Consider the following 13,980-nt stretch of genomic DNA (forward strand, 5'->3'; position numbering starts at 1 on the left):
CCGATCTGATATTGATCGTCTCTACACAGCAGCATGCCATTCTGTCTCTACGTGTCGCGTTAACACTTCTCGGCTTTCTGTCTGAGTACCAGTGAGTACCAAACACCATCTACCGGTACTCACCTGAGTAACTCACTGAAAAAGTTATGTGCACCCCTGTATATATTCGTATTTACAGTGTTCTATGACGCAAACACATAGCAGGGTAACGTTAGAAGAATATTAATAAATAAATATAAATAATAATAAATAAACCTGGATATGTTAGCGACAATGGTGACTACAGGAAGCTTAATATTCATATATATATATATATTGTATGTATATATATATATATATATATGTGTGTGTGTGTGTGTGTACACAGCAATAATCAACTTGTCACTTAATCGTTGCATTGTTTAATGCAACACAGTTCATACTATAGATTAATCAAAGTAGTGTGTCTGTGCAGAGTTGTTGCTGTTATCATATTTATATTTCCACCTCATTCTGCTGTTTCTTGGGCGAACACCGAAGAAGCTGCTGACCCACTGTCTCCCAGGTGGTTGCTTACTGCTGCCTTGTGATAATCCATAAATGTGTTACCTTCACATTTAGAATGCATGGTTTCTAGTTATCAGGGCGCCTTGAATGTAATTATTTCCCTTTCATAATTTCTCCTGCTCTTAGTCTGGTCGACGGTAAGCTGGTTGTTGTACATCCAATATGAAAGGTGATTTCCATTTGTGTCTTTTGGGAAACAACGCAGAATAATGATCAGGTGGTCCAATAAAACCTTCTTTTTTTTCTCAACCAAGATCTCAAGTCACCTGCCTTTTTTAATTTATCAACTTCCTGTTTATTGTCATATTCCTGGGCAACATACAAAGTTATTCACACATTCATCATGTTTTAAAGATCCGTCAGTTTTTTTCTAAGAGTGATGCTGCTTCGTCATAAAAGATATTTTTTTCTTTGATTCAACGAATATGGATAATAACCGTAGAAAGTGAACACACATCTCAGTACCTATAGAAATATAAATGGGGTTTGCATTAATTGTAGGACTGGTGGTTCAATCATTCGAGCTAATGAAACGGATAATAAAACTCATGTATTTGAAGATGTATTTCTGGAGGCACAATAACACCCAAATAAGGAAAATAAACACACAAAGCAGTTCATTTCTTGACCCTGTGCTGCCTGTTGCGATACCTGGAGCTTGCAGCTTCATTTTCACATTTAGCACCCACTTCATTTTCCTACAGCAGTCAGTTTAACACAACAACCAACATCGTCTGAACAACAACAACAACAACAACACAGACTCCACGGCATCTCAGAGGCTGTGCAGGAAGTGTCGTGACTCCCACCGTGACCAGGATATTCCTAATTATTAGTCATCACCGTAACATTGTTCAATTGTAATGCTTAGTTGGCTGGAGCATCCCTCTCACACACACTCACAGTCAGATTCATAAATGTATAGATGCTGCTGCTGCTGCTGCAGCGCTACCTCGTGGCTAAACAACATGGTTACTCAGACATCATATCTAATGTGGTCGCGAAAGCACAAAGTAAATATGCTGTAATCCTTGAGCCCAGCATTTGAGAAAAAAACTCAGAGGGACAGCTAAAGCAAAACTGAATGAAGCATCTAAAATCAAAAAGTCCAGGATGTTCTGGACCAAATGTGGAGACGATTGATTCCACTCTGTCGGAAAAGCAGCAACAAAATAACACTAATGACAAACAATTAAAAAATAGAATTAAAACGACTATTGTGTGTGGCTTATATGGGTCGATTCATCTGGTCCAAGAATGACATATTTATTGTTTCGAAGACTTCCGGTTCAAAAGTGAAAGTGGAAAAAAAGAGGAACAAAAGTAATGTAATTGTGTCAAAACGCTACATTTGCAATTTTTAACAAACAAAGACCACACAATTGGGGATGATTACTGTAATACTTCTGCAAATACATTTTTGAATACATCCACGATTCAAAAGGAATAAAAAGGAATACAAATGCATTCAAAAAGACAACGCACTTGAACACGTTTTTAATTTCTTTAATTTCTTTATGTAAGAAATTAATTCCATTTTTGTTCCTCTTTTATCTTTTGGACCTTGGCGATTCGAGAATCGCCTTCCCACCCACCCTTTCTGTGAATCTCACAGAGCCCCACACCCCATTACCTCTCTTACCACACGTCGTGGTGGGGGATTCAATAAATAAATAAAAGTCAAAATAAAAGCCTGTGATATATATTCAGGGGTGCACATAACTGGTATGCAGGTACGCATGCGCGAAGATAATCAACAATGCGTAATGCCACTTGTGTTACTTCGCGCCTTTGCGTACTTGACCGATCTGATATTGATCGTCTCTACACAGCAGCATGTCATTCTGACTCTACGTGTCTCGTGAACACTTCTCGGCTTTGTTTGCGTATGTGAACTACATTTATGATATGTAAAACATATACACATATGCATCTGTGTTATTTACTGTGTGTGGTCCATGCATGTGTAACATTACGTTTGATTTCATGCCATAATCAAGCCACACTTTATGCGCATAACTAAGCAACCAATAGGATGGGGCGCTGGAGCGGCATTGACCAATGGGATATCCGGAAGTTTAAAGTGGGCGTAACTTCCGGTTTGAGGAGTCATATGACTCAATTGAAGTGGTGTGATGTGAATGTTCCCCTGTTGTAAACCTAGGACATAAACACACGCAGCACCGGGACACCTTGTTCAGCAGGAGCTGCGTTGTACGGTATGTAGACCAAGATGTCCGCTCGCCTGCTCGCGGTCTGGAACGACCGAACACCAGACGCCTGACCGCTCGTTAGCTTGAGTCGGCTAACGTTATCCCCCGTCAGTGTTGCCAGGTCCGCGGTTTCCCCGCGGAATTGGGCTACTTTTGAAGTGTTGCCGCGGGTTGAATTTTTTGTCCGCTGGTTCGGGTAGACCTATTTTGCATGCAAGTTACATGAATATCTTTAAATAAAAAGCCATATTTTAAATGAAATAATTTATTCATACCCAAATCCTACCGTAAACATTTGGTGTTACTTTGTAGATATTACAATACATTTGGCAATTATAGCAATGCTGTTGGACTTTAAAAGCAGTGTATATGGTTTGGCACGCGCATATTTTGAGTTCTGATATTGGGCTGGTTTTATTTGGCCATTGGGCTGGTTTTGTCACACAGACCTGGCAACCCTGTCCCGTTTGTCGTTTTTTTTGTTTGTGCTAACTTTGCAGCGCAGTCACTGGAGGTGGACTGTGACTCATCGTGTTTTTATGAACACAGATAGCGTACTACGTTGTCGAAGCAGTTATCTTGTTTTTACAGAGATAGCGTTACAAGTTATTGTACTTGTTGTACTTGTTTCTGAACTCTGTTCAAACTAAATACAAGTTGTTGTTTTTTTAGACTTAACTTGAAAAGGAAACGAGTCTCCTTAAAGGTACACTGCGTTTGTAATGTGAATGATGCCCGTCTGTCTTTCCTTCAGCAGTTTCCAGTTGCTTCGTCGGCAGCAACACACACGCACCATGCACCCCCCCAGCCCCATCTCACAGTCCAACCTGCAGCTGAGCCTCTCCTCCGCCTGAGCTCCAGCACTGTCCCTCACACAACATGGATCCTGAGCAGCGGCCCAGCGCGGACTACTTTTCTTGGGGCTACCGCCTCCAGCTTATTGGCCTGGTCTTCGGCTTCTATGCGGCAGCTTTCCTCCTGTCCCACCTCCTCTCCGTGGCCCTGTCCCGCACCTACAGCAGCCTCGTAGCCAAGGAGAAGATCTTCTGGAATCTCGCAGCGACGCGGGCGCTGTTCGGCATCCAGAGCACCGTGACCGGTCTCCGGGCCCTGACCGAGGACTCGGCGTTGACCAGGGACCGAGTGAGGGGACAAGAAGACTGGTCGTGGTTCAACGTCCTCGCAGCCACGGGTTTCTTTGCGTTTGAGAACGTAGCGCTTCACGCCTCCAGCGTGGTGTTTCGCTCATTCGACCTCCCGCTGGCCACGCACCATGTCCTCGCCCTGTCGGGGTTCGTGTCTGTGGTGGTTTGGGATTCCTCGGGCCACTTCCTGCCGATGGTCACGCTGCTGCTGGAGATGAGCACGCCGTTCAGCTGTCTATCCTGGATGCTACTGAAGGTATTTTGCCCTTTTTTGTGTATTGTGTGTTGAGTTAAACCGGCACTTGTTTGTGCAGAGATGGCATTCTTCAAAAGAGGAAGTTCTATAAACGGGATTGAGCCTGCGCCTGAGCGCTCTCGGTTCCTCCTGCTCGCCGATGTGACTCGAGTACACGAAAGTTACAAGAATGCTATTGTTAAAATAACGTATGCGTCCCAATTGCTGGCCTAATTTTTACGTCTCCATCTTTCTTCCTCCCCGACAGGCTGGCTGGGCACACACCCTGTTCTGGAGAGCCAACCAGTGGGTGATGATCCACTCATTCCACTGTCGCATGGTGCTCACCTACTACATGTGGTGGGTGTCCCTGACCCACTGGGCCGAGCTCAGCACCCATGTGCCCCTTGTCCCGCTCCTGCTCTTCTTCACCGGCCTCACTCTGCTCACGTTTATCATCAACCCCATCTGGACGCACAAGAAGACCATGCAGCTGCTCAACCCCGTGGACTGGAACTTTGGCAACAAGCTCTCCCCCGTGAACGGTGCCACGGTGGGTCAGTCTGCGGTTTCTTTTAAACCCCACGCCAGCTAAGGGGAACCGGGGAAGATCCTTCCCGTCTCAAAGACGCCATATCTTTTTTCCTCTTTTCATAAATGTTTGAAGTTACTTTTAGAGTGATAGTGGTACTATTGGTGTTTATTCTTTTCTTAAACATTTTTATACACGCGTTCCTTGAACAATAAGTGAACTTTGCTATTCAAAAAAAGCCCTAACAACAGGAACATTGTGTCAGGTTTTATCTCGATAACGTTGACCACATAGTCTTCCCTCAGGCCTAATCTACAGATTGGTTTATTCTAGTTGTTTTAATCTGGTTATTTTATCTTTTAAAAAGTTTGGTTGTGGCAGTGGAAAGGGACCCTTCTTGTGAAATACCTATTTTACCAATTATGTGTTCAGTTATGTATTCACAATAGAAAACACACACAAGAAGATGCTTCTTACAGGAACTTGCACATTTAAAGTCCCCAAAACACTCCAGTATTTAAAGATGTATATCCTGTAATACTTGAGGGTGTGTGTGTGTATATATATATATGGAAAAGAAGCCTGGTAACATGTTAAACTCTGCGTCGACACCGAACAGTTAAGTCACAGTGTGACCGTTTGTCATATACAGCTCCAGTGGTGCTTTTACAACAGACGTCTTTGTTCAGCGGGATGAATTGCTTTAAGTTAAAAGAAAGTTTCTATTGGTTAGTCAGCTGTTGCATACTAAGTGGACACTTGGATCAGTCCACTCGTGAGTCGCATTGGTGTTTTTGCACTGAATCCTCTCATCAGAGGGGGATGTTTATCGTGGTCATGAAAGAAAAGGCCTTGAACAGAATCTTCTTAATTGGTGGAAGAATGTGCAGGACTGGCCCACTGCTTAAAGGCTCTTTTGACCCATATAAGTGTGCAATGTGGCATAACTGAAGCAGTTTACTGATTGAACCAAGGGATTTGTTGATCATGATGCTTTTTTTGGAGTTACTGTACGAGTCAAATTCTGTTTTATTTCTGCCTCTGCAACATCAAAACGGACATAACACTTCCCCTTGTGTTTGTCACAATAACCTCATTGTACTGAAGCCCTGGTATGTGTGTTGGGTTTGTCCTTTTGTTTCATATCCCTGGTATCAGAAGGTTTAGTCTAGTTATCTCTGCTGCAGACTGTCTGATCTTTTCCAGTTTCTCTGTGTTTTGTCTAACAGCATTGGTGCTCGTTTGTTGTGTGTATACGGCCAAAATGTATGTTTGAAGAATCTCTTCCATAAGCATTAATCTAATATAACATCTCAAGGATGTAAACCAACACTTTAATTGGGGCCTGAGAGCGGACTCAAAGTATTTATGGCGTATCGACACGTTCCCCGTACCTGTAACCTGCCTTGCGAAACAGGCGTCAGGATAACGGGTAAAGCAACACGGTCTCATGAGTGGATTATCTTTAACTTTTATATAAATCCTTCAACCGCAATGACGTGTCACAAATAAGTTTGACGCAAATGTATTTAACATAATAGTGTTTTTCTGGTTCATTAATAAACAACTTTTGGCCACTATTTGTACTAAAAAAGAATAAGAGCAATTTGCATTTCATTTGTAAGAGCAGTATTAACATTATGGGATGGGTGGAGAACTCTGTATGATCTAAGGTTTCACACCCTGTTTGGGTTGGGAGTGCTTTAATGAGTCACAGAATAAAATGTTGGCCCTCATACAGTATTGTGTCATGTGTTTTGTTCAGGTGGTGCGACGGTCATCTGCCTCTAGGTGGCAGAATAGCAGCTATGAAGTGATGTTGCACTAGTTTGTCTTTTTTGACCTGACATACATGAGTTTGAAATGTTTTTTTAGTCCAAATGATATTGTCCCTAAAAACCACCACAATCACTTTTTTAACTGGTCGTTACATAGTATACACCAGGCCTATTCAACTAGCGGCCCGCGGGCCGGATGCGGCCCGTTTGAGTTTAATCAGTATAGCTTGGTAAGAAAAATTGCCGTTGTTACCCCTACTGGTTTTCAAACCTACTGGTTTCCCTACGCGTGCCTGTTTGTGTTCTCTTTCACATCTGCAGCGGGGCTTGTCTGCTCAGATTTCACACACACACATTCACATACATGGAGATCTTCAAGCTCAAGCCCACCATCCATTTTTTTACGATTATTGTGTATGAAGAAATACATTTTCGAAAAAAAAAAAAAAAAAATCGCCCCCTGGTTTTTTTGATCCTTCACGTAAAGGAGTCTGCACTCAAAGAAGACGCTGTGCTGTGCGCCACTGTAGCTCAGTGGGGTAAGAGGGCCGTCCCAACCCGCAAGGGTTGTGTGTGTCCGCGCCCCATTAGTGTTGCAAGTTGAAGTGTTGAGCAGCAAGCAACCCCCCACTGTGCTTCCGGCGCTTCGCACCGCAGCCTGCAGCCCTTACAACTAAACATGAGTTAAATGCAGAAATGTAGAGAACTAAAAGTGTATATTATTATATTGATCCATTAAGTCACATTTCTTATGTTTCATGGGACAACAGTTTGAAAGGATCTGTTATAGTGATGCTTGTTCGCACACTTTTTTTGCAACACAACGACATTTTTGTGTGTGTGACTGTTACCTAATATAATATACATTACTTTTTAATTTGTAGCCATTATTTGATCAATATTCTGTGCGGCCCTCACACCCCCGATTTTTTTATATTCCCACAGTTGAATAGCCCTGGTATACACGTTGTTTTTATTTCAAATTAGCGTTACAAATAATGAAGTTATGACATGAGAACTTAACATGGATTTGTTTTGGTGTAGTTTAGAGAAACATTTTTTTCCCTAATTGCAAATGGTGTGGAGAAGTTAAAGTGGAGAACTGTGACCCTTTGACCTCAATAAGTATTAAGTTATATTTTGGACTGTTCTAACAGTTATTCTTGTGAAATGTTTAGTGAGGTGAAGATGTAATAAGTCCTTAATGTGTTTGTAAACTGCTATTCTGTCTGGGACTGAAGAAATTATTTTAACTGCAGGGGGTCATTTAGCTTTGCCCTCTTTACTCAAGCAAGACATTTCACCAACATTTAGGATGAATAATTGGACACCATTTCCCTACACTGTGATAAGAGAAAGCTAATATTTACTAGAATCAGACTAGAGTTTGATTTTCCAGTTATAATGGAGTATATGCAAGAGAGCAGAGTTAGACCACCATATGCCTAAATGTTAGTAATGTTAGCAATTGAAATATGAAGCCATGCTGATAAAGATCATTCTTGATAAGATGGAAGTCTTAATCTGTTAATGCTATGTTTCGTGATGTACAATGTATGAGTCTAATTGCCTTTAATTGCCTAATATTATACATTGTTTCTATTTGTATCTATTTAAGTGGTGTTTTATGTTTTGAGGACTCTTGCAAAACATTTTTAAGATAATACCGCAGTGGGGAAATTTACAGGATTAGTTCAGTTTAGTTGAAAAAGTTCGTAATAATCTTTTTTTTAAACTCAGATAAAACATCCCCTCCGGACAGCTGTTTCGAGGGGAGCCACCTCACGCGTCACGTGGCCAGTTTGGAACGTCCCGAGCCGATCCTCCCCGAGAAGACGTGGGAAGCTTGATTGACGTCTGGCACAGCCAATCACAGCTTGCCCCCGTCGACCCTCCGGCCAATCAGCTACTTAGAGTCGGCGACGGGTTTTCGTGGATGGAGTCAGCTTGCATGAAGTTAAAAGAAGGACGCTGAGCGAGCACTGGATGTGTTTTGATGTGTTTTAAACAGTTGAAATCAGAAATGCATCTCGTCTAACACTTCCGAGTTGTTACCGCGGAGGGATATTGTTTGTTTTTCTGGGGGGAAAGTCATAAAATGGTGAGTTGGGGACTTTTTTCTAACTTTCTATCAAAAGTTTTGCCAAAGTTTTAGATATCCCAAACATATATGTTTCGCTAAATATGAGTTAAGTTGAGTAGTTACTTTATGTTAAATATTTATGACAAACCAAACGGAAAGTAAAAGTCGGTGTATTACTGTTTTTAAACAGCGCATGGGGAGATTGCCTCTAACGTGGCGCATCAGAGAACTTTGCCAAGTTGCCGACACGTTAACTTCTACACCGTTAACTCTTCGTTTCTGCGCGTGGACCTTAATGACTGCGTCCTTATCCAGACATTACTAAGCTACTTGTCATAAGAACGTGTACTATATCCGCTAAACCTTTTTGTCTTTACTGTACATGACACCACATTTCCTCTGGCTTTAACTCTGTCATGTTACATTTTAATAGAGCTCTTACTTCTCTGAAGCCCTCGTCCCTCTTCCAGGATTTAATTGCAGGTGCACCATCAGATTTATCCTTTGATGAGACCGAAAAACAAGGACATGTTTTCCACCCTATTAACCGCAACCATACTTATAGACAGAGAAAGTATTTGTTTTTTAAAGATGAACGAGTGAGAATGTCTTCCTGAGCTGTAACAGTCCGGATAAACATTCATGTAGTCATGCGTAGCATTCCTCAGCTCCAGTCAACGGGAAGAACCGTCTCGATAGGGAGGAAACACATTGTTGAATGACACTCGGCTCTACAGGAAAGGAAAGTGCTTTCGAGAAATCTATTAAGTTGAGCTAAGCCTCCAAAAAACAGTTTGAAGATGACCAGTGCTTTGCTCTTCATTTGTTTGATCCGGTGCCATGCATGTCCAGTTCACTGGACCAATGCATGGCTGAGATGGAGCATTGAGGGGATCCCACACGTGCACGCACACAACAATCACCACTGGTAATTTGTTAAGCAAATCATGTGTTAAGTAAATAACCAGGGTGGCCTGGCTGCAGACGCTGACGCTTACTACACTCCCCACACTGTAATAACACCGGGCGAAGGCTGAGCTGAGAGCACAGATCATTTTTGTCCTGACTCAAAGTCACTGTGATTTCATATAAGCGCTCATGCAAGACACATAGACACAGACTCCTTTATGTGTGACACTCTCTCCTCATCGGACCACGGCCCGCTCATGTACAGACACCTCTGGGACCAGACATGCTGGTGCTTTGAGTCGGCCAACAGTGCAGATGCTATTTGGCATGTCTGTTCTCTACACGCTTAGCGAGGCCGTCTTTTAGCATCTTATCGATTTCAAACTCCGATATCATTTCCTGTCGTTGTTATGGCCTGTAAACACAGGTGCTGTTGAGTTGAAAAAATGTCAGGAGTTGCTCATAACTAGTGTAACTTCACTTTGCCAAATGGGGTGTCACAGACACATTTGAGCGGAGGAGCATACCATTCACTTTTAGAGAGGCACGTTCTTGATTTCCACTCACTTCCCCTCTGAGGACCCACTGAGTGAAGACATAGAGGAGCAACAAAGCTCAGGATAGGAAAGCCACTGCTCTTCTGCAGGTGGATGAGGGGAATTGCTCACATTCCACACACTTGTTTAGCAGTTGGGAACATGTAAGATAAGTTTAGTGCATAATAGACATATTAGTATGGACCTTACCAAACAGTGTAAACTGTTTGCCCTTATCTGACCGTAGAGGAATAGAGAGACAGGTAATGAGGGTGGAGGGAGAGTAATAAAATGTCCAAAAGTCCTGAGCCATAATTGATCCAGAAACACGGCAGTTATCCGGGACATGGAGGGCATCACAGACCGACCTATCGTCGAGGTTCCCCAGAATAAAATGCCTATGTGATGCCGCGTTCCATTTATCTAGGAAAACCAGCAGCCTGAGAATGACGTCACAACCAAGTTAACTGCGTTCCAGTACAACAAGTTCGGATAACGTTTGATCCAGCCAGGTTAGCCGCTGCGCGTCATGCTGGTACACCATGGCAACACGTCTACGGATAGAAGTCGGACAGTATGTATGATATTAGCAAAAGTGCTAATAAACATCCTATTTCTGTTGATAAGGCTATCTGGTATTTTGAATTTTAGTCCGAAATCCGACTTTCAGTTTAAGTTTATGACTGGGATTGCGGAAATTACGACAACTGAGTTCAAATGTAACGAAGCATAAGTACCATGATCTATGAATTGAGCTACAGATGATGACCCTGAGTGAGGTCAGGGGTCAGGGGCAATATTGGGTTCAGAAAGGGTCTCCACCCTCTGAAGTCGGTGCAGTGACCAATACTCTGGCGCTCCACAGTGTTCGTGTTTTCCTGTGGTAATTTATTGTAATTGGACTATTTTGCTCTGTTTGTATTAACATGCACACAGAGCTTAAATCCAGCCGGTCAACAAAGGCTCTTTGAAGCAGCCGCTTTCTCCGCTGCTCACCACACACTCAACAGGGCTCCTCTGGTGACATGTGTGACCCACTGGGTGGGTGGAGATCAGTGAAGACTGACCGCTAGTGACTGCGACTGCCTCTAATTTCAAATGGAAACCAAGTTTCAATTATTCTACAGCCAAAGTATTTTATTTTGAAAGTCTCGGGCCGTGTCACTATTCTTTTACTGAAAACTTCCATATTTAGGCCAATGTAAAACCTAAGAATTATTGGTAACACATTTTTTGTTTGCATTATGTGGTATTATAACCTTTTGTGATGCGTCATAATGCTTCAACGACAAAGCTGTTATGTGCTGCATTGAGCCACTATGCTCGCTTCATGCTTCATTCCTCCAGAGCTTGTATCTGTCCCCACAATGTCCCCTCATATGTCCAGTAGATCACAGCTCAGACATCAAATACAAATACTGCAGCCCTGCGGGCCTGATTATTGAGTCACTACGATCCATTCCCATTAGGCCTATAATTATAACTGGTAGCTGATGAGGAATACCAGACTGCTCTTCTGGTCGTGTGGACTGTTCAGTGTGATGACGGGAGGTTACGTTACACTGAGTGGGTGACTTGTGCTGCTACAGAAACAAAAGGAGATGTAATTACATTACATTACATGTCATTTAGCAGACGCTTTTATCCAAAGCGACTTACAATAAATGCATTCAACCTTGAGTACAAACTAAGAACAACAAGAATACAGAAAGTAACATTTCCTCAACATTAATTAATAATTATGAGGAATTAATAATTATGAGGAATAGCGCTTGCGTAGACAGGATTTTTCATATGTCAATAAATATGATTATAATTGGTCCCTTGCCGATATAATAATAAATAATGGATCAATTTGAAAGGAAACGTTTCTGAGCTTCCCTTCTCCTTTTCCTTTGTGGGTGAAGTGGTGTGTGTGTGCCGAGGGCTGTTTACTGTAATATACTGTAATAATGACACTGTTTCTGATCTGAGTGAGTTCCTGGCTTTCTGCAGAGATCTTGAGGCAGACTTCAGGCTGGTGGGGGCCAACCAATGGATGGACATAACCAATGGATGTTATGCCGCTCGCTGTTTTGTTTTTTTTCTTTGTGTGTGACAAACATCATACACATACAGGCAACAGGCAATATAATATAACATAATGTACTTTCTCATGCATCATACATTACATGTCATGTAGCATACGCTTTTATCCGAAGCGACTTACAATAAGTGCAACAACAAGAAAGCCAAACTACAAAAATACCATAAGTAAGTGCCATTCAAGTGCCTATTCAAGTGCCTATTCAAGTGCCTATATCTATATATACATATACACCACTCAGACTGTACAAGGTCTTTGTAGCTATGCTGTCCAACTCTTAGATACTGGCTGTGAAAAGGCGAGAAAGAGGTACCCTTTTTCCTTTTTAGTATGCTGCAGGGCTCCGTCCTGCATGTCCTTCGCTGAACCTTCCTCAAATACGTTACAGGACTTAGTTAAGCTCGTCCGTGCGCTCTTCGTAGGCGCGGGATGTGTTGTTTTTCGGTCGAGGCCTGATTACTGTAACACTGCCAGAAGGAGAAGATTGGGACTCACTGCTCAATAAAACATTCAGCCAAAGAAGACCTCCACACAAGTATCACTTCCTCATACCACCCTCTCCTCCAGGCTTTTGTTTATGACTTTCAGCCCCTGTGTGGAATGCCACTTGTCATTAGGAGCGCCCCAGAAAACTCGACAGAAGAATCTCAACCCTTCACAGAACCAGGGTGTTTGATGTGGAATTGCTCTCACGAGCACACATGATTCATTTGTGACTGATCTCTGGTTGCGTAAGGAGTTTCGATCTGATCAGGAATATTTGAAAAAAGGTGAATGGTTTTTAAAATCTTGGTTGGAAACTGATATTTACAATAGATGCATCATGTATTATGCTAAAAACACACCCCCAGTTACCATATGCAATGGTGTTCTGTTTCATCATTACTTTGTTGCGTCTATAAAGATGATGTTTAATTTGTGCATTTTTATGAATTTAGAGGAAGGTGATGTTGCTGAAAAAGATCATGTTAACCTTGATTAAAGACTTAAAATCTAATTAAAATCTAATAAACTCACTTTAAACTTTAAAAATGTTTTTGTAGGCTGAATGCGTGAAACCTTGCGAGTGACATTCAAATTGCTGCCCTCTGGACAGCTGTAGACATAGGTGGCAGTTTTTCCTCCACAGTATAAACCATACATATTGTGTTTTACCTTTGTTATTCTCGGTTCTATCGCGTAGATTATTAGAAAAGCACAGGTGAGCACATTGTCTGCATTACAGCAGGAGGCAAAACAACTCTTTTCCTGTCTTCAGAGCACAACTCAGGCATCCCGGCATGTAATAACATGCTCAGCTGAGTCTGTCATCAGCTTCACAGATGAGTTGTACATCTCTCTTGTCTTCCGCTCGGTCCTCAATCCTCTCAGATTAGACCGTAATAGAGTACCTTTATATTAAAACACTGAACATATTGGCAGAGCATTTTATAATTTGATTGTGTATGTTTACCTGCTCTCCCTGGGAAATAAAAAAAAAGCTTAACCTAATTACCCGCCTGCTGCAGTGTGTGGTTTACAATGCTGCAGCGTACACAGATGCTGACAGATGTAGTTGGTCATCTCCATGGGCCGAGCCGATGTGTTTGCGGGGTTCACATTGGAAATCACCACCACACCACATGCCATGCAGGATGGAATTTATGGAAAGGTGCATTTAGGCTGCTTCCAAGCAGGGAAGAAGAACTGAGCAATTATAGGTGTGAGAAGGAATGGAGGATTCTGCAGAGTGAGAAGGAGAGCACACCTGAATATTTGACCTGTCCGACTGTCCTGGACCTTGAGAGATGCATTTGAAGGGAGACATAAGTCACCCTTCAAAGTCGGGACTTGGTTGTTAGTTGTCGCTCCAAAATCAGTCAGTTTACAACCACGTGTGTCATGTAGCAACCTGTTTCCTCCATGCAGACACCCCCC

General features: G+C 42.3%; 2 protein-coding genes across 3 annotated transcripts in view; both read left to right on the top strand.

Moving 5' to 3' along the window:
* The first annotated feature begins 2,669 nt into the window (after positions 1-2,669).
* Positions 2,670-6,412, top strand: cln8 (CLN8 transmembrane ER and ERGIC protein). Of its 2 annotated transcripts, none has more exons than XM_056426951.1 (3): positions 2,670-2,765; positions 3,514-4,160; positions 4,408-6,412. In XM_056426951.1, exons 2-3 carry the CDS (start codon positions 3,639-3,641, stop codon positions 4,732-4,734), a joined length of 849 nt encoding a protein of 282 aa, XP_056282926.1. In that variant the 5' UTR covers positions 2,670-2,765; positions 3,514-3,638; the 3' UTR covers positions 4,735-6,412. The 2 variants fall into 2 exon arrangements, with proteins under 2 accessions (XP_056282926.1, XP_056282924.1); XM_056426949.1 differs by having other exon boundaries at positions 3,517-4,160.
* A 1,989-nt stretch (positions 6,413-8,401) lies between these two features.
* The window catches only part of arhgef10 (Rho guanine nucleotide exchange factor (GEF) 10), a 46,475-nt gene continuing 40,896 nt past the window's right edge, over positions 8,402-13,980 (top strand). Inside the window, 1 exon segment of the mRNA XM_056426947.1 lies at positions 8,402-8,550. The gene's annotated coding sequence lies outside the window, so the exon portion shown is untranslated.

Source organism: Pseudoliparis swirei, chromosome 11, assembly GCF_029220125.1.
Source record: "Pseudoliparis swirei isolate HS2019 ecotype Mariana Trench chromosome 11, NWPU_hadal_v1, whole genome shotgun sequence".
In the NCBI taxonomy this organism is placed as follows: domain Eukaryota; kingdom Metazoa; phylum Chordata; class Actinopteri; order Perciformes; family Liparidae; genus Pseudoliparis; species Pseudoliparis swirei.